General features: G+C 55.6%; 1 protein-coding gene across 2 annotated transcripts in view; it reads left to right on the top strand.

Moving 5' to 3' along the window:
- Nucleotides 1–19807, top strand: part of SLC2A9 (solute carrier family 2 (facilitated glucose transporter), member 9) — a 57422-nt gene that overhangs the window by 14314 nt on the left and 23301 nt on the right. For both annotated transcript variants that reach the window (XM_014539632.1, XM_014539631.1), the window contains 4 exons: nt 5539–5699; nt 9018–9142; nt 10461–10606; nt 13114–13246. In XM_014539632.1, the coding sequence (XP_014395118.1) occupies nt 5539–5699; nt 9018–9142; nt 10461–10606; nt 13114–13246 (565 nt within the window). The remainder of the gene's footprint in view (nt 1–5538; nt 5700–9017; nt 9143–10460; nt 10607–13113; nt 13247–19807) is intronic.

Raw genomic sequence — 19807 nt, 5'->3', positions numbered from 1 at the left:
TTTTCCATTGATTTTCAGAGTGGAAGGGAGGGAGGAGGGGAGGAGAGCGAGACACACACATTGGTTGGTTGCCTCCCACATGCACCCCAGTGGGGCTGGAGATCAAACCCAGAACCGAGGTACGTGCCCCTGACCGGGAATCAAACCCACCCCCTTGGGTCCACGGGCCGATACCTAACCACTGAGCCAAACCAGTCAGGGCCAACATGGTTTTAGTGAATAAACTTTGTTTTCGAGAGCAGTTTTAGGTTCGCAGCAAAGCTGAGCAGAAAGTACAGGTTTCCCGTGTACCCCTTGGCCCCGCCACACACTTACACACGGCGTTCCCCACCGTCCACATCTCCATAGGGCGGTGCGTGTGTTACAACCGGGACCTGTCTTGACACATCAAAGTCCATAGTTCACAGTAAGGTTCCTGCTGTACGTTCTATGGGTTTTGACAAATGTATAACGACCTGTGTCCACCACTGTAATATCTTACAAAATAGATTTTTTTCATTTTTAAGGCTTTGTCTAAATATACTTTTCCCCCCTAAAATTGATTATATATCCTTTTTTGACTTAATACTTACATCATCAGCATTTTTCCATGTTGTCGCAAATTCTCCATCCTGGGATTTATTATTATTATTATTGATTTCAGAGAGGAAGGGAGAGGGAAGGAGAAATAGAAAAATCAGACGATGAGAGAGAATCATTGGTGGGCTGCCTCCTGCACGCCCTCTACAGACGGTCCCCGGGTTACGTCAGACTCAACATATGTCGTTTCATGGTTACGTCACCATGTCCTATTTATTTATATTTAAAAAAAAAGTTCTGTCATTTCGACGTATGTACATATGTGCTTGATGCTTTTTATTATTCATTTACCACAAGTAAAGGTCAGGAACTGTTATCTTTCTTTTAAATTTTGTTTACTGTTTCCCTTCATTACTGCTGTGTGTGTGCTCCATGTGAGTGACGTAGGTGCTCGTGTAGGTGGGTTTCGAATTACGGCGAAAATCGAGTTATGTCGTAGGAACGGATCTCCCACGTAACCTGAGGACCTACTATACTGGATATCGAGCCCGAAACCTGGGCAAGTGCCCTGACAGGAAATTGAACCTTGACCTCCTGGTTCATGTGGTGACAACCGCTGAGCCACAGGGGCTGGGCTGGCCCCGGATTTCTCAGCGCTGTGTGCTGCTGCCCCTCCTGCCTTCCTATGTGGCCGCTTAGGTTGCTATCAATTTTTCTCAAGTACAGTGGGGCCTTGACTTAGGAGTTTAATTCGTTCCGAGACCGAGCTCGTTAAGGAGCTCGTTAACTCAAATTACTCTGCCAACTCAATGCAAAGAATCGGCGGAGAGACAGCTGGTATCTCAAAAAACTCGTTAGTCGGGACACTCGTAAGTCAAGGCCCCACTGTACATTGTGCATTGTTTAAGTTGGGAGCTGTGAGTCATGGTTGGGTTGGGATTGGAGCTGGCAGAGCTGCCTGATTGGGGAGTTGGGGGGCCCTCTCCAGGCCTGGGTTCTGGCATCTTGCTAACCCTGACTGTGGGTGCTGGCCCTGCCTGCTTCCCCCTGCGGGGGGGGCGGGGGGGGCGCTTGGTGGAGCTGGGAAGCCTGCCATTTGGGTTCAGAATGCTCTCATTTCACAAGTTCCTCTGGGAAAATGCCTGCGTTGTGCCTCACGGGGAAGCTCGGGAAGCTCTGCTGAGCGGGGAGGGGCCGAGGGGGCTGCTGCCGGACACGGACACGGGAGCAGAGGCTCGGCCGGCCCGGCCCACTCGGCAGGAGCGTGCTGGTGTGATCACACCCAGACAAGTCGAACTAGAAACATGCTGTTTCTGACCCGCAGGAGAAAGACATTGGGATTTGATGAGCACCTACTATGTGCTGGCCATCATGCCAAGGGCCACACACCTCGTGTAACTCTTCCAGCAGCCCCACCTGCAGGCCACGGTCATTATTCCTGTTCTACAAAGATGCTATTCCAAGACCAGTGCTCACACCTGCCCCCTGAGCGTGGGCTGAAGAGATGCTCCTTGAGGGTCTCGCTGCCTCCAGGCTGATATGAACAGCGCGAGCAACTTACAGGAATGAGCACATTCGCCCTTTTCGTCCCTGTCAGCCAGCGGCCCCACGGGAGGCGCAGAAATGCTCTCAGAGCCAACAGCATGTCCACGTGGATGTGCCATCCACCCATCCCCCCTTCCCCGCCCTTCACACACACACAGCTCTGTGATCTCCCCGGGGAGGGGGGGTGTCCAGCAGGAGAGAGGCTCAGGATTGCCCTCGTTCTAATAAGCAGGCTGTTTGGGACACACGGCTCTGCCTGCCTCTGCCTGGAGCCAACGAGCAAATGGAACTTTCTTCATGTTCTAGAGCAGGAAACCCTCAGGCCATGGGTGGGGAGGGAGGGCCAGAGAGCCATGCAAGTCCGTCCCTGGTGGCTATCGCCGGCATCTCGCTTCCTCTCTCAGCACTGAGAGAGCCAGCAGTGGGCGCCAAGCATTCTCGGCTGCCTAGAGTCTCTAGAAGCTTCCTTCCCACCTGTCAGTTAGCCAAGTCCCGGGAGCCGCAGAGTGGGGAGAGAGCACTGCACACTGAAGAGCCGTCAGAACTGGAGCCGGGCAGGTACCCGAGGACCTGGGAGGGTGTCCGGTCCGAGACCACCCCCAGGTCCGATGCCTCACCAGGGAGACTCCCGGCACCGGCACCAGCATCGGCAAGCTCACAGCTGTGACTTAATTCAGTGAAAGGACCAGAAGCAGAATCAGCAAAGGAAAAGGCGTGGGGGGTGGGGGAGTGAAGCTGAAACAGGCTCCAGCTTCTCAGGGCGCTCTCAGCAGAGGCTCCCGGCACACACTCGGCCCCAGTGCACACTCGGCCCCCGGTGCACACTTGCGCACACTCAGGCCCGGGCGCACACTTGGCCCCTGGCGCACACTCGGGCCCCACCCTGAGCTGGGACAACACCCGTGAGGTGTCCAAGGGGAAGCTCATCGGAGATTCGGCATCAGGGTTTTTGTCAGCTGCTCGGCAAGTCCCCAGTTCCCGTCTTGGAGCTGATCAGCCTGCGCCAGACTGTGAGAGACCAGGCCCGAGAGCCGCTCTGCTCCGTCCCAGGAATGGTGGGGGCCCTCCCGAACCCACAGTCCCCGGAGCCAGCCCAGGGCCACGGCGCCAGCAGGCCTTTCGGGAGAGCAGCCTCGGGCCGTGTTGCGGTGGGGGAGGCCTGAGCTCTGCTACGCGGGGACCTTCGGTGGCACTGCGGGGCTCATGGGGTGTCGTCCGTGTGGCCCTCACTTCCCAGAGCCTGGCTCGGCAGTGGGCACCCTCATAAGGACGTCTGTACGGTTCTCCTGGCTGCACAGGCGTGTGGCCCGTCTTCACTGGTCCCTCAGGCCTGGGCCGTGTTACACAGCAGTGTGCGCACTCTGGCCCGGCCACAGACGTGTCCTATCTGTGTGCACTTCGTAGCGCTCCTGAGGATAACTGTATGCACGGAGTCACGACAGGCTCGGTGCGACTCAGTCAGGAACTGAACATCGTAGAACAGGCTACAGGGTCACTCCCCTCCCCTGTCCAGCAAGTTCCTGCATCATCTGGAGGTGTCCTGAGCCGGTCTACCTGGCTGCCGACTACACGGTTCAATGCGCTGCCACAGGCCTGGCCCCTGAGGGACTGGCTGGGGAGATGGTGGTAAATTATTCATGGAGCCATCGGCCCACACAATAGACACATCGAGGACCCCGACCTGACAGATATGGACACACTGACATCCATGCCACCAGCAGCCACCCAGCTTCCAGCTCTCACTGTGCACCTCTGTGGACCCAGCGCTGTACTTTCTACTCATCCTCACATTAAATCCCCATGGCAACGCCTTCCAGAGGGAAAGGGTGTCCCAGATGAGGAACCCGAGGCACAGAGAGGTTGAGTAACTTACTCAAGATCACCCAGCAGAGAAGTGGCTCCCGGGGGCTGTGTGAGCTCTACCCAAGGCCTGGGCAGCCCTGCTGCATGCTCCTGTTTGACCCTCACAACAGCCCGGAGATATCGGTGTCATCACTCCCAGTGTGCAGATGAGGAGACCGAGATCCAGCAGGTTTAAATGATCAGCCAGTCAAGATGCTGGCACTCACGCCCAGGTCTATGCAAACTGAACCTACGGCTTTTCCACAATATCCTCTGCTGGCTATGGAGACACTAGTGGGCCCACCCTGGGTAACGGGGGCGGAGGGGAGCTATAAACATCTCAGGGATGGAACCCGCTCAGGGAGTGCAGGGCCGGGACCTCCAACTTTGGTTCACATCAGACTCACCCCGTCCCCATCTCAAACCCACAGCATCAGAACTGATGGGGATGGGGACCTCATGGGCACAAAGTGGCACCTCATTGCGCTGCTGACTAATGATGTTGAGCATCGTGTCATGAGCTTACTGGGCACTTGAGTTTTCTCTGTCATCTGTTCGAGTCTTTTGCTCATTTTTAAAGTGGGCCGTCTGCCTTCCCATTGACGTGTTAGAGTTCTTCATCGACTGTGGATGCCGGTCCTTTGCAGCAGATGCGTGGCAGATGTGTGGCCTCAGCGTGCGCCTGTCTTTCCTTGCTGTCAAGGTGGCCTTTGAAGAACAGAACTCGTCGATTTCAATGAAATGCAAATGAGTGCTTTGTTCTCCTTTGCTGGCTGGAGTTTTCTGTGTCTGGTGTCTCGGCCCACCCCGAGGACAGAGCTTTTTCTCTAACGTGAGGGATGTGCGTTTCAAACACTTGCCCAGGTGGTTCTGCTGGCATCGAAGTTGGAGAGGCCCAGGTATCATGGTCGCTCTAGGTTTGGAGGCAGATCTGAGTCTGATTCCCAGGTTTCCCACTTACTAAGCAAGTCACATTGTCTCTCAGAGCCTCAGTTTCTCTATCTGCAAAATGAGGTAAAAAATAGGGCCCATCTGCCCGGCCGGTGTGGCTCAGTGATTGAGTGTCGACCCATGAACCCGGAGGTCACTGGTTTCATTCCTGGTCAGGGCACATGCCCAGGTTGCCCGATCCCCGGGAAGGGGTGTGCAGGAGGCAGCTGATCAATGATTCTCTCTCCTCAGTGATGTTTCTATCTCTCTTTCCCTTTCCCTTCCTCCGCCCTAGCCGGCTTGGCTCAGTGGATAGAGTGTCAGCCTGCAGACCAGTGGGTCCTGGGTTCGATTCCAGTCAAGGGCACATACCTGGTTTGCAGGCTTCTCCCCAGCCCAGGACCCTAATTGGGGCGCGTGCAGGAGAAACAATTGATGCATTTCTCTCACATCGATGTTTCTGTCTTTCCCTCTCTCTAAAAATCAATGGGAAAGCATCCTTGGATGAGAATTAACAAAACAAACAAACGAAAAGTAGGACCCATCCACAGACTTTGTCAGAAGGTTCCGTGATTAAGGCTCAGGCAGAACCTAGCACCGTCCTGGCCTGAGACCCGTTCTGCAGCAGCTGTTGGTCTCATCGCAGCTGCTCCAGGCTGCCGGAGGGAGCAGGGGGAGTAACGGTGTGTTGTTTGCTTTCAGTACATCAAGGCCTTTTACAATGAGACGTGGGAGAGGAGGCACGGATACCCGATCGACCCCGACACCCTGACGCTGCTCTGGTCGGTCACCGTGTCCATATTCGCCATCGGTGGACTCGTGGGGACGTTCATGGTGAAGCCGATGGGAAAGTTTTGTGGGAGGTCAGTGGGGGCTGTCTGTGTTGGGGGATCCCCTCCATCATGCTCATAATATATCTGTGTCCCGTCAGGACCCCGCAGACAACGAAATGCCACATAGTTCAGCTGGAGAGGCTTGAATGTCGGAAGGGCAAGGGGTGGAAATAGGGTCCCAGAGGCCACGGGGCAGGGAAGCCGCGGACAACGGGCTGCCCAGCAGGAGCTGAGGTTGGGGAGGTCAAAACTCTACTGTCCGAACAGGGAGGGAGCCGGGACGAAACACCCTGGCCTCTCTCTCCTCCAACCCGCCTCTCCCCCGGAATCTGCTGCCGGCGCCACCCATTGGTAGTCAAAACTCTACTGTCCGAACAGGGAGGGAGCCGGGAAGAAACACGCTGGCCTCTCTCTCCTCCAACCCGCCTCTCCCCCGAATCTGCTGTCGGCGCCGCCCATTGGTCTAACCCAGTGGTCGGCAAACTGCGGCTCGAAAGCCACATGCGGCTCTTTGGCCCCTTGAGTGTGGCTCTTCCACAAAATACCGACTTCTGCGCATGGGCCACGAAGTTTCAATCGCACTGTACGTGCCCACACGTGGTATTTTGTGGAAGAGCCACACTCAAGGGGCCAAAGAGCCGCATGTGGCTTGTGAGCCGCAGTTTGCCGACCACTGGTCTAACCCAAGTGGAAGCCAGAAGAACCAGGAGCGCTCTGAGTTAGATCCAGAGGACCAGGCCCCGGGACGCGGAGCCGGCGGAGCCACGGCACAGCACGGTGTCTGCGGGATCGCTCCCTGTGCGCACAGAGCTCTGCTTGGTAAAACACCAGGAGCGCTCTGAGTTAGATCCAGAGGACCAGGCCCCGGGACGCGGAGCCGGCGGAGCCACGGCACAGCACGGTGTCTGCGGATCGCTCCCTGTGCGCACAGAGCTCTGCTTGGTAAAACATCCGGCGCTCAGGCAGTCTTCCGTAAGAAACCCTGAACCCGAGCAGATGGCACAGGAAAAGGGTCGCTGGGGTTGGGCCCGGGATGCCGTGGGCCAGCAAGTCCTGCCTCCCGAACTGGGCAGGTGTGTGGTGTGGGGCTTGCACCTCCCTCTCGGCCATCGCTCTCCCCGCGTGTACGGCGAAGGCGTTGATGGTGGCCTCAGCAGCGTGGCAGCCGCAGAAGCGAAAGGAAAGCCAAAGAGGAAACGCATTTGGGAGACACTAAACTTCTAAGTGACGAATCCTCGGAGGCGGAGAGATTAGGTCAAAGGTGTGGGTTGTCGTGCTCGGGCAGCTGCCGACTCCTGTTTGCATCATGACAGAGTGAAAGCCGAATTGGGGTGAAGGCTCTGCTGGAATCGTCACTCCGGGGGGAGGAGAAGCAGCAGGCACTGAAGACAGTTACTGTCTATCCCCCTCCTGCTACGTGCCGAGCTCGACCGACAATGCTTCCTACACGTGACGCATGGAGGCCCGCGAGGCCCAGCAGGCGGCCCAGGTTCCGAAGAATGCACTTGACCTGAAATTCAGATCCGGGTCTGTGTGGCCACCAGCCCGCTCTTGCTGTCACATGGTGTCGATGGCCATGCTGCTTGAGGCCTCATTATTCATCCCCCGTGAGGGCCCTTGGGGAGGATGAGGAGGCTGAGCTCGGTGTGCAGGGCTGGGGTCAGGGCCAGCGGGAGGGGCTGGGAGAGAAGTTCAGATGGAGCTGGGCATCCTGGGAGTCTGGGGCGTGGTCACCGGCAGGTCCACCGTGGGGCCCATCCCGGCCAGGGCACGTTAAACTCGTCTGTGATTTGGGAGAGGGGTGAGGACAGGGAGGGTGTGAGCCGCCCCAATATCTGGTCTCAGAGGTGCAGGCTCCTTGTCTGCTGGACCTTCGGGCTTGGAGAAGTCTGTCCATAGAGAATAGTTTCTAAGTCCCAGTCCCTGTCCTCGGCTGGCATGGCTCTAGTGACAGACCCCTTGCTCCCTCATGAGACAGGACTATGCCCTGTTGGTTCCCAGGCACTGGCTGCAGGCCCAGCTCCGCGCCTGGACTCTGATACCCACGGCTTGTGGGGCCCGGGACACGTGCCTCAAAGTCTCCGTGCTTCACGAAGTTCACGGCCTCTCTGGAGGCCCTGGTGTTATCTGCTTTTTGTGTATCTTCTCTGAGGCTTGTGCCCATCTCTACACCAAAGCTCTACCCCCCCACACACCCCTTTTCACACAGATAATCTCACAGTCTCCACAGTGCTGTACCTTGCTCATTGCACTTCAGGGCGTGACTTGGAGATCTTTCCATATGAGACTAGAGGGTTGTCTCTGACTCAGTGTCTGCAGTGTGCACTTGGCAGATGCATCATCACTTCCTTCCGTAGTTCCTCGTTAACGGACACTGGGTCGTTTCCATCATTTGCTATCAGAGACGATGTGGCAGTGAGCAGCCTTTGAATCATCACTGAGTTGCATACGTCAGTAAGTCGGGGATTCTCCAAGAAGATGTAGGAAGGGGAGGGGGGAATTAGGGCAAGTTTGAGATAAGTCAGAACCGGTGAAAAGAGCTCTGGCTCCAAAGAGCAGTAACTCGGCCCCCTTGCAAGTCCCCAGCTTTTTACAACCGATAACACAGTTGACCACCTGTTAACTCGCTGGGTCTTTAGGGGACAGCATCCTGCGAGAGGTTAAGGTGTTTGCCCAGCTCCTTGACGCACCAGCTGTCGGACCTCAAGCAAGTTTCTCATCTGTCCTGGTTAACTTCTCTATGAAACAGGAATAGGACCTTGGCCCACCTGAGAGGGTCGTTTTGAGCAGTAGAGGAGCTACTTGTGTAAAGAGCTTATAATGACGTCTGTCACCAAGCAGGGTTCGCTACAGTGAGCGAGGATGACCACGTTGCAGGCGAGGAAGGACAACACGGAACAATCCAGTGCGAAGTCACCAGCTCATAAAGAGAGAGCAGGTGCAGGAGCCTGGTCCCAGGCCCCCCACAGGTCATGCTGCTAAGCCACGGCGTCTAAGCAATGTGTCCGCAAAACAGTGGGAACCGTCCCGGCACAGAGCGATTCGTGGGCGTGATCATCAACCCCAGGGTGACCCCGGAGGGAGCGAGCACCTGGCTCAGGATCACACAGCCAGAGGTGGCTGTGGGGGCCAGTGGGGACCCCACTCCTGGGATGGACAGCTTCGTGGTCAGGCCTCCTCATCAAACCCTCCCTTTTTATAAATTTATTTTTTATTGAATGTATTGGGGTGACATTGGTTAATAAAATTATATCGGTGCCAGGTATATGATTCTACGGTATATCACCTATAGAGTGTTCTGTGTGTTTGCCACCCCAAGTCAAGTCTGAACCCCTCCTATCCCTCCAGGAAGTGCACGTTACTGGTCAACAATATCTTCGCGATTACCGCTGCGCTGCTGATGGCCTGCTCGCTCCAGGCAGGAGCCTTTGAAATGCTCATCGTGGGCCGCTTCGTCATGGGCGTGGATGGAGGTGAGGCTCCCGGTGGCCTGGAGGGGCAGTGACAATTCCTGGGGGTGCTGCTAAATCCCGTGAGGACACCAAAGCTCAGAGACGTGGGACAGTAAATGGTTAAGGGCAGGGCTACGGGTTCCGACTGCTGGTTTCTGCCACTTCCCTGGGTTAATTTCATTACCTTGTCTGTATCAGTTAGGCCTTATCTTACTGCATAAAAGTAAAAAATCAGCCCGAGACATAACGGCATAAAGCAAATACCATTTGCTGAGCCTGCAGCTCTGTGGGTAGGCCAGGCGGCTCTGGGCACGCAGCGGTGTTCTGTGTTTGTGGAAGACTGTGTGCTGCCCACTCTCCCAGGGGTGCGAGCCCATGTTGGCTGCGTTAGAAGGTCTCCAGTGGACAACGATGGATGTTTCTAAGTAACCCAATACAAAGCGGCTAAGGGGTTGAACAGGCACCTACACAAAGTGGCCAATAGGTACATAAGATTGCATCAGTAATTAAGGAAATGCAAATTAAAGCCACAATGGCTATAATTGAAAAGTTTGTTAATGCCAAATACTGGTAACTATGTGGAGCAAGGGTAAATTGGTATGAACATGGAGGAAATTGGCTTAACTACTAGCACTGAACATGCACACATTATGACTACAATATATTTAACAACTTACGTACATATGTGTGCAATGAGAGTCTTGTGCAAGAGTGTTCATGGGTTGCTATTAGTATTGACCCCAAACTGGAAAGCACTGAAGTGTCCACCAATAGGAGGGTAGATAAGTTGTGGTATATTTATACATTGGAATACTACACAGCAGTGAAAATGAACAAGTTATAGCTATATGCTACAACATTAATGTATTTCAGTAAAAGAGGTGAGACACATCCTCTCAGTGCACACCACCCTTACCACCATCACCATCACCACCACCACCACCACTACCACCACCACCATCACCATCACCACCACCACCATCACCACCACCACCAAATCATTATCACCATCACTACCACCACCACCGTCACCACCACCACCACCACCATCATCACCATCACCTGCATCAGCACCACCATTTTCACCATCCTAGCTATTTCCTTTTCTGTGGAATCCACCTCCCGGCCGTACCTGTGGACTGAATGACTCCGGGCATGTTACAGCGTTGGCGCTGTGTGCAGAGTGCAGGGCTTGGTGCCGGGTGCGTGCTGTTTTTGTCCTGGTGAAGCAGAGGAAGGGGCCATGACCAGCATCTTCCTCAAGGAAACGGCTCTCTCCATGGCCTGAGGGCTCCTCAGAGGAGACAGCTCCCTCACAAGTGCCCTGTTTCCTCCACAGGCATCGCCCTCAGCGCGCTCCCCATGTACCTGAGCGAGATTTCGCCCAAGGAGATCCGGGGCTCCCTGGGGCAGGTGACCGCCATCTTCATCTGCATTGGGGTGTTCACCGGGCAGCTGCTGGGCCTGCCTGAGCTGCTGGGCAAGGTAAGCGTGGCTCTTGGCCAACTGCGTCTGTTCTCACATCACCATCTCAGCTCCCGGTGCCCCTGGCAGGACAGAGGGGAGCCAGAGGGGAGCCCTCCCCCCAAAGCTTGTCCCTATGCCTAGGAATTCCTGAGCATTCAGCCTTCCACTTATTGTTGGAGAAAGCGATTGCTGAGTACCTCTGATTGGGTTTGGGGGTTTTTAAGGACATAAGGAACATATAACCAACTCTAACCTCACAGCATGTTCAAATCCACCCACGCACCGCTATTGTGAACAGCTCAATTACAATTCATTTAGGCTTTTGCAAACTTTTATGAAATTACATAGTTTTTTTTTAATGGCATCGTGCCACACGCATCGTTCTGCAGCTTGCTTCTCATTTAAGGTGTTTTGGGCATCTTCCCAAGATGCTTTGCTTAGCTCTCCCTCACTCTGGAGTCTTCCTTTCCTATATAAATATGGGATCGCACAGTCTTCTGTTTTTGGCTTTCCGTTTTGGAAGCAGAAAGCCCTGGCTTTGAGTTCCCGTTCAACCATTTCCTTGCTGTGTGGCCTTGGAGGCGCGCCTCACCTAGGTTCAGGTGGGGTCGGGGTGAGATCAAGGAAGGCTTCTCAGAAGAGGTGGCCTCAAAACTGAGCCCTGAAGGGTGAACAGCGGTTAGGCGGGTGATGATGGGGTTTGGAGAGAAGACGTTGCAGAGAAAGGGAATAATTGGAGAAAAGGCCTCGAGGTGGGGAACAGCCCCGTGAAAGAATCGCGAGTGGCTTGGGGCCGAGGGAAGAGCACGCGTGGGGAGCGTGAGATGAGGCCCCTGTTCACGGAGCTGCAGCTGACATTGTGCCGGGGGAATGGGGAGCCCCAGGCGGCACTAGAGCAGGGGAGTGACTCAGCCAGATCTGAGTAGAAGGCGGTTTTGGGTCTGGGAGTGGGACAGGGTGGGAAGGGTGAAAAGAGAAGAGAGGGCCTGGCAGGAGGCTGCTGTGATTGGTGTGTGTGGCAAGGGGGTGCGGGGAACGGAGGCAGTGGCCCTGGGGGTAGAGAGGAGGGGCAATGAGTCCAGGACTTGCCACCTGAGTGTCGGACAAGGACCAGGGAAGGATGCAGCCACTTCCCCTTCCCACTTACACAGAAGGCCAGGAGGGAGGGAGGAGATGAGACCAGGGATGCTGGTCGAATGCACTGGGACAGAGCCCAGCTGATACCCCCTGCCTGGGGCTGAGTCCCGGCAGGCGGGGGCAGGAGGAGAAGGCGGGGAACGTACACTCCAATACGCTTCCAATGAAAGCTCCAGTGCACGCCTCACCCAGGGCTCAAGGTTTGGGGTGCTCAGGGGCATTGTGCCCAGACCCAGCTGTGATCAGGCGCTCCCTAGTGTCCATAGCGGGCGGGAGTCCAAGCCTCATCTGGACCAGTTAGTTCATTCCTGATGTATTCACTCATTTGACACTTACATCAATTGTGTGCCTGGCACTGTTCTAGGCTCCACCCAGCAGAGAACAGCCAGACAGGGATCCCTGCCTCACGCTCCTCGCTTGCATTTCAGTGGAGGACACACATCTGAGACACAAATCTAGGAAGCTGGCTCCTCGAGGGTGTTGTGAGGCAGAACACAGCGGGAAGGAGGGAGGGGGGCAGGGAGCCTGTCCTAGACAGCGTGGCCTTGGAGGGAGGCCTCGGGGCCTAGCACGCTGTGAAGGACCCAGCAGCCCAGGCAGATCCCTGGGGAACGATGTCCTAGCCCTTCCCCGAGACGCCTCCGTCAGTACCCTCACCCACCCCGGCTTCTTCCCACTCCCGGCTGGTCTGGCCCATCTCCCTCCAAGTCTCCGGCTCACGCAGGGCCCCTCTCCCTCCCCTCGATGCCCTTCGATTCAACCCCTCCTTGCCTCACCTCTGGGCCTCAGCAGAGGACTTGCATCCAACAGTCTCTGCCTCCTAGATCCGTATGGTCCCAATCAACTCATTTTGCTCCAATCAACCAACATTTACTGAGCGTCCCCAGTGCACTAGACCCCACAGAGGTGGGTAGACAAAGTCCTTGCCTGCAAGGATCATGCTGCCAGATGGAAGGGACAACGGACATGGTGGCCTTGTAGGAAGCCCGGGGTCCAGGGAGCCCGGAGCAGCCCTGATGCAGCAGGGAGGGCCGGGGAGCCCTTCTGGAGAAGCCGGTGCAGACCTTGAGGGAGACACCATCCCAGGCAGAGCAAAGAGCCAGAGCAAAAACAGTACAAATAAGATGGGGAGAGAGCTCGGCCCGTGGGGAAACTGCAGTGGCGCAGAAAGAGCACCAGGGGGCGGTGACAGAGCAGCCCCTCCCTGCACCTGTCAGCGCAGTCACAGCTGAGACCACCTCCCTACGCCAGTGCCTTTGTGGGGTCACGCCAACCCCCCCACCACACTCCTCAGGGCACCTTGCTGGCTGACGTGGAGTCCGTGGAGTCGAAAGCTGTAGGTCCCTCCCTCCGCCACACCCACCCACTGGCCCCTCTTCTCCCTCCAGGAGAGCACCTGGCCGTACCTGTTTGGAGCCATCGCCATCCCTGCCTTGGTCCAGCTGGTGAGCCTGCCCTTCCTCCCGGAGAGCCCGCGCTACCTGCTGTGTGAGAAGCACGACCAGGCGGCGGCCGAGAAAGGTAGGGCTCGGCCTTGCCCACGCCGCTCCTCCGACGCCTACAGGGTCAGTGCACAGGGCGGGCAAGGACCTGGGCCACCCCTCTCTGCAGGCGTGGTGCTGGGAGCCCTGGGGCACCCTAAGCCATTTCATCTTCCCCACAGCCTGCTCTGGTGGCCCAGGGAGGGGACGTGGCCACATGGGGAGCCTGGAAAAGCCAGGACAGAGCAGGACAGGACCCAGGTCTGCTCACTTCTGTGCCGCGGTGTCTCCATGGGGTGTCCCAACCGCAGAGATGGCGGAACACAGATCTCTTAGTGGTTGGGTCTATGCTGGCTGCCCTCTGTTCCTTGTCTTCTTCGCTGCCCACTTCTCCTGTTGACATTCGCTCGCCAGGAAGGAATGACAGGCAGAATGAGCACCAGCATCACAGCAGCCCGGGCTGGAGCCCCCACGAGGGGGGGGGGCGGGATCCCCTTGCAGGAGAGAAGCACAAGGCGCCCGTGGGCGTGGAGCAATCTCAGGTGGCTCTCCGAAGCCCCTGCGTGGTGACGTGCTGCGTCCAAGGCAAGCTCAGCCTTCGGAATCGGGCATTTCTGCAGAGCCGCCTAAAGGCAATACCATTCTGCCTAGAGAGAGAGACCATGCGGCATGAGCACCAGCATGCGTTTGTTCCGTTTTATAAAACAAGACACAACTGACAGTGTCATGGGTAAGCATGAGGGGCAGGAATAACCAGTACCTCCTGCCATTCCTGGCTCTGCCGTCTGACCTTGAGCAATTATTTTAACCTTTCTGAGCCTCGGAACACTCACCTATCTATCCATCCATCCACCCACCCACCCATCTACCCATCTCTCCATCCATCCATGCCGGGCCTGTTACAGCGTTGGCGCTGTGTGCAGAATGCGGGGCGTGGTGCCGGGTGCGTGCTGTTTTTGTCCTGGTGAAGCAGAGGAAGGGGCCATGACCAGCATCTTCCTCAAGGAAACGGCTCTCTCCATGGCCTGAGGGCTCCTCAGAGGAGACAGCTCCCTCACAAGTGCCCTGTTTCCTCCACAGGCATCGCCCTCAGCGCGCTCCCCATGTACCTGAGCGAGATTTCGCCCAAGGAGATCCGGGGCTCCCTGGGGCAGGTGACCGCCATCTTCATCTGCATTGGGGTGTTCACCGGGCAGCTGCTGGGCCTGCCTGAGCTGCTGGGCAAGGTAAGCGTGGCTCTTGGCCAACTGCGTCTGTTCTCACATCACCATCTCAGCTCCCGGTGCCCCTGGCAGGACAGAGGGGAGCCAGAGGGGAGCCCTCCCCCCAAAGCTTGTCCCTATGCCTAGGAATTCCTGAGCATTCAGCCTTCCACTTATTGTTGGAGAAAGCGATTGCTGAGTACCTCTGATTGGGTTTGGGGGTTTTTAAGGACATAAGGAACATATAACCAACTCTAACCTCACAGCATGTTCAAATCCACCCACGCACCGCTATTGTGAACAGCTCAATTACAATTCATTTAGGCTTTTGCAAACTTTTATGAAATTACATAGTTTTTTTTTAATGGCATCGTGCCACACGCATCGTTCTGCAGCTTGCTTCTCATTTAAGGTGTTTTGGGCATCTTCCCAAGATGCTTTGCTTAGCTCTCCCTCACTCTGGAGTCTTCCTTTCCTATATAAATATGGGATCGCACAGTCTTCTGTTTTTGGCTTTCCGTTTTGGAAGCAGAAAGCCCTGGCTTTGAGTTCCCGTTCAACCATTTCCTTGCTGTGTGGCCTTGGAGGCGCGCCTCACCTAGGTTCAGGTGGGGTCGGGGTGAGATCAAGGAAGGCTTCTCAGAAGAGGTGGCCTCAAAACTGAGCCCTGAAGGGTGAACAGCGGTTAGGCGGGTGATGATGGGGTTTGGAGAGAAGACGTTGCAGAGAAAGGGAATAATTGGAGAAAAGGCCTCGAGGTGGGGAACAGCCCCGTGAAAGAATCGCGAGTGGCTTGGGGCCGAGGGAAGAGCACGCGTGGGGAGCGTGAGATGAGGCCCCTGTTCACGGAGCTGCAGCTGACATTGTGCCGGGGGAATGGGGAGCCCCAGGCGGCACTAGAGCAGGGGAGTGACTCAGCCAGATCTGAGTAGAAGGCGGCTTTGGGTCTGGGAGTGGGACAGGGTGGGAAGGGTGAAAAGAGAAGAGAGGGCCTGGCAGGAGGCTGCTGTGATTGGTGTGTGTGGCAAGGGGGTGCGGGGAACGGAGGCAGTGGCCCTGGGGGTAGAGAGGAGGGGCAATGAGTCCAGGACTTGCCACCTGAGTGTCGGACAAGGACCAGGGAAGGATGCAGCCACTTCCCCTTCCCACTTACACAGAAGGCCAGGAGGGAGGGAGGAGCTGAGACCAGGGATGCTGGTCGAATGCACTGGGACAGAGCCCAGCTGATACCCCCTGCCTGGGGCTGAGTCCCGGCAGGCGGGGGCAGGAGGAGAAGGCGGGGAACGTACACTCCAATACGCTTCCAATGAAAGCTCCAGTGCACGCCTCACCCAGGGCTCAAGGTTTGGGGTGCTCAGGGGCATTGTGCCCAGACCCAGCTGTGATCAGGCGCTCCCTAGTGTCCATAGCGGGCGGGAGTCCAAGCCTCATCTGGACCAGTTAGTTCATTCCTGATGTATTCACTCATTTGACACTTACATCAATTGTGTGCCTGGCACTGTTCTAGGCTCCACCCAGCAGAGAACAGCCAGACAGGGATCCCTGCCTCACGCTCCTCGCTTGCATTTCAGTGGAGGACACACATCTGAGACACAAATCTAGGAAGCTGGCTCCTCGAGGGTGTTGTGAGGCAGAACACAGCGGGAAGGAGGGAGGGGGGCAGGGAGCCTGTCCTAGACAGCGTGGCCTTGGAGGGAGGCCTCGGGGCCTAGCACGCTGTGAAGGACCCAGCAGCCCAGGCAGATCCCTGGGGAACGATGTCCTAGCCCTTCCCCGAGACGCCTCCGTCAGTACCCTCACCCACCCCGGCTTCTTCCCACTCCCGGCTGGTCTGGCCCATCTCCCTCCAAGTCTCCGGCTCATGCAGGGCCCCTCTCCCTCCCCTCGATGCAGCTTCGATTCAACCCCTCCTTGCCTCACCTCTGGGCCTCAGCAGAGGACTTGCATCCAACAGTCTCTGCCTCCTAGATCCGTATGGTCCCAATCAACTCATTTTGCTCCAATCAACCAACATTTACTGAGCGTCCCCAGTGCACTAGACCCCACAGAGGTGGGTAGACAAAGTCCTTGCCTGCAAGGATCGTGCTGCCAGATGGAAGGGACAACGGACGTGCTGGCCATGTAGGAAGCCCGGGGTCCAGGGAGCCCAGAGCAGCCCTGATGCAGCAGGGAGGGCCGGGGAGCCTTTCTGGAGAAGCCGGTGCAGACCTTCAGGGAGACACCATCCCAGGCAGAGCAAAGAGCCAGTGCAAAAACAGTACAAATAAGATGGGGAGAGAGCTCGGCCCGTGGGGAAACTGCAGTGGCGCAGAAAGAGCACCAGGGGGCGGTGACAGAGCAGCCCCTCCCTGCACCTGTCAGCGCAGTCACAGCTGAGACCACCTCCCTACGCCAGTGCCTTTGTGGGGTCACGCCAACCCCCCCACCACACTCCTCAGGGCACCTTGCTGGCTGACGTGGAGTCCGTGGAGTCGAAAGCTGTAGGTCCCTCCCTCCGCCACACCCACCCACTGGCCCCTCTTCTCCCTCCAGGAGAGCACCTGGCCGTACCTGTTTGGAGCCATCGCCATCCCCGCCTTGGTCCAGCTGGTGAGCCTGCCCTTCCTCCCGGAGAGCCCGCGCTACCTGCTGTGTGAGAAGCATGACCAGGCGGCGGCCGAGAAAGGTAAGGCTCGGCCTTGCCCACGCCGCTCCTCCGACGCCTACAGGGTCAGTGCACAGGGCGGGCAGGGACCTGGGCCACCCCTCTCGTCAGGCATGGTGCTGGGGGCCCTGGGGCACCCTAAGCCATTTCATCTTCCCCACAGCCTGCTCTGGTGGCCCAGGGAGGGGACGTGGCCACATGGGGAGCCTGGAAAAGCCAGGACAGAGCAGGACAGGACCCAGGTCTGCTCACTTCTGTGCCGCGGTGTCTCCATGGGGTGTCCCAACCGCAGAGATGGCGGAACACAGATCTCTTAGTGGTTGGGTCTATGCTGGCTGCCCTCTGTTCCTTGTCTTCTTCGCTGCCCACTTCTCCTGTTGACATTCGCTCGCCAGGAAGGAATGACAGGCAGAATGAGCACCAGCATCACAGCAGCCCGGGCTGGAGCCCCCACGAGGGGGGGGGGCGGGATCCCCTTGCAGGAGAGAAGCACAAGGCGCCATGGGCGTGGAGCCATCTCAGGTGGCTCTCCGAAGCCCCTGCGTGGTGACGTGCTGCGTCCAAGGCAAGCTCAGCCTTCGGAATCGGGCATTTCTGCAGAGCCTCCCAAAGGCAACACCATTCTGCCTAGAGAGAGACCATGCGGCATGAGCACCAGCATGCGTTTGTTCCGTTTTATAAAACGAGACACACTGACAGTGTCATGGGTAAGCATGAGGGGCAGGAATAACCAGTACCTCCTGCCATTCCTGGCTCTGCCGTCTGACCTTGAGCAATTATTTTAACCTTTCTGAGCCTCGGAACACTCACCTATCTATCCATCCATCCACCCACCCACCCATCTACCCATCTCTCCATCCATCCACGCTCCCACCCACCCATCTACCCAGCTCTCCATCCATCCACCCATCTATCTATCCATCTATCTGTCTATGCATTTATACATCATCCATCTATACATCCATCTATCCATCCATCCATCCATCTACCCATCTCTCCATCCATCCATCCATCCACTCATCTACCCTGGCCGTCCCTGTTTGGAGCCATCTCTCCATCCATCCATCTATCCATCTATCTATCTATCCATCTATCTATGCATGTATACATTATCCATCTATACATCCATCCATCTACCCATCTCTCCATCCATCCACGCTCCCACCCACCCATCTACCCAGCTCTCCATCCATCCACCATCTATCCATCTATCTACGCATCTATACATCATCCATCCATCCACCCATCTATCTATCCATCTATCTATGCATCTATACATCATCCATCTATACATCCATCCATCTATCCATCTATCTACGCATCTATACATCATCCATCCATCCACCCATCTATCTATCCATCTATCTATGCATCTATACATCATCCATCTATACATCCATCCATCTATCCATCTATCTACGCATCTATACATCATCCATCCATCCACCCATCTATCTATCCATCTATCTATGCATCTATACATCATCCATCTATACATCCATCCATCTATCCATCTATCTACGCATCTATACATCATCCATCCATCCACCCATCTATCTATCCATCTATCTATGCATCTATACATCATCCATCTATACATCCATCCATCTATCCATCTATCTACGCATCTATACATCATCCATCCATCCACCCATCTATCTATCCATCTATCTATGCATCTATACATCATCCATCTATACATCCATCCATCTATCCATCTATCTACGCATCTATACATCATCCATCCATCCACCCATCTATCTATCCATCTATCTATGCATCTATACATCATCCATCTATACATCCATCCATCTATCCATCTATCTACGCATCTATACATCATCCATCCATCCACCCATCTATCTATCCATCTATCTATGCATCTATACATCATCCATCTATCCATTCATCCATTCATCTATCCATCTATCTATCCATTCATCCATCCATCTATCTATGCATCTATCTATCTATCTATCTATCTACCATCTGTCTATTTATCTGTCTACCTATGGTTTGTGGTATCATTTGCTGTTGTTACTACTGAGAATTCTGTCCACTTTTTTAATCCAGATCCTGTCCTCTAACCTAAATTTCACTAATGTCCACACCCAAGAAAAAAGTTGAGACATACAGTCTTGTTTCATATAATTAGTGTAACATTTTTTAAAATTCAAGCAACGTTTTTTTTCTGAACTAACAAATGGCATGATGAAATATTAACAAGTGCCTATATTTGTCTTGCAGTTTGTGGTTCAGATGTATTTTCCCATTTACAATGTTTCTATAACGTGAAATCAGAGAACATTACTATTATCTTCATGTTTCTAGACACGGAGGCTCCCAGGGGTGACATTTCCTGCCCACGGGTGTGGTCTATGGTTTGAGTGTCCAGAGGCTTTGAACATATGATGGAAACAACAGGTGTTCCTCCAGCAGGGGGCCGCTATACACAAACGTGTGGAGCTTGGTGGTGGGGGTGGGGCTTGAGGCCTCTTTCTCCCAGAAGCCCACAGGGGACCCAGCAATTGACAGAAGGACTGGAACCTGAGGGTCCCTTTCCTCCCACACCCTCATGCCCAGAGGAACCTCAGTGGGCAGCGCCTGGGAACTTCCTGTGGGGAAGGCAGGCTTCAGGGAAGGCGGCTGCTGGTCAGAAGGTGGAGGGTCTGCAGTGGAAAGGATGTGGCTGAGAGGGACCAGGGGAGGAGTCCCCAAAGCAGCAGGGGCTAACTGTTGGAAGAGGGCGCTTCCT

Source organism: Myotis brandtii, unplaced genomic scaffold (genome assembly GCF_000412655.1).
Source record: "Myotis brandtii unplaced genomic scaffold, ASM41265v1 scaffold223, whole genome shotgun sequence".
Classification (NCBI taxonomy): domain Eukaryota; kingdom Metazoa; phylum Chordata; class Mammalia; order Chiroptera; family Vespertilionidae; genus Myotis; species Myotis brandtii.
The sequence above is the reverse complement of the archived record's forward strand: the minus strand, read 5'-3'. Positions and strand labels throughout refer to the sequence as shown.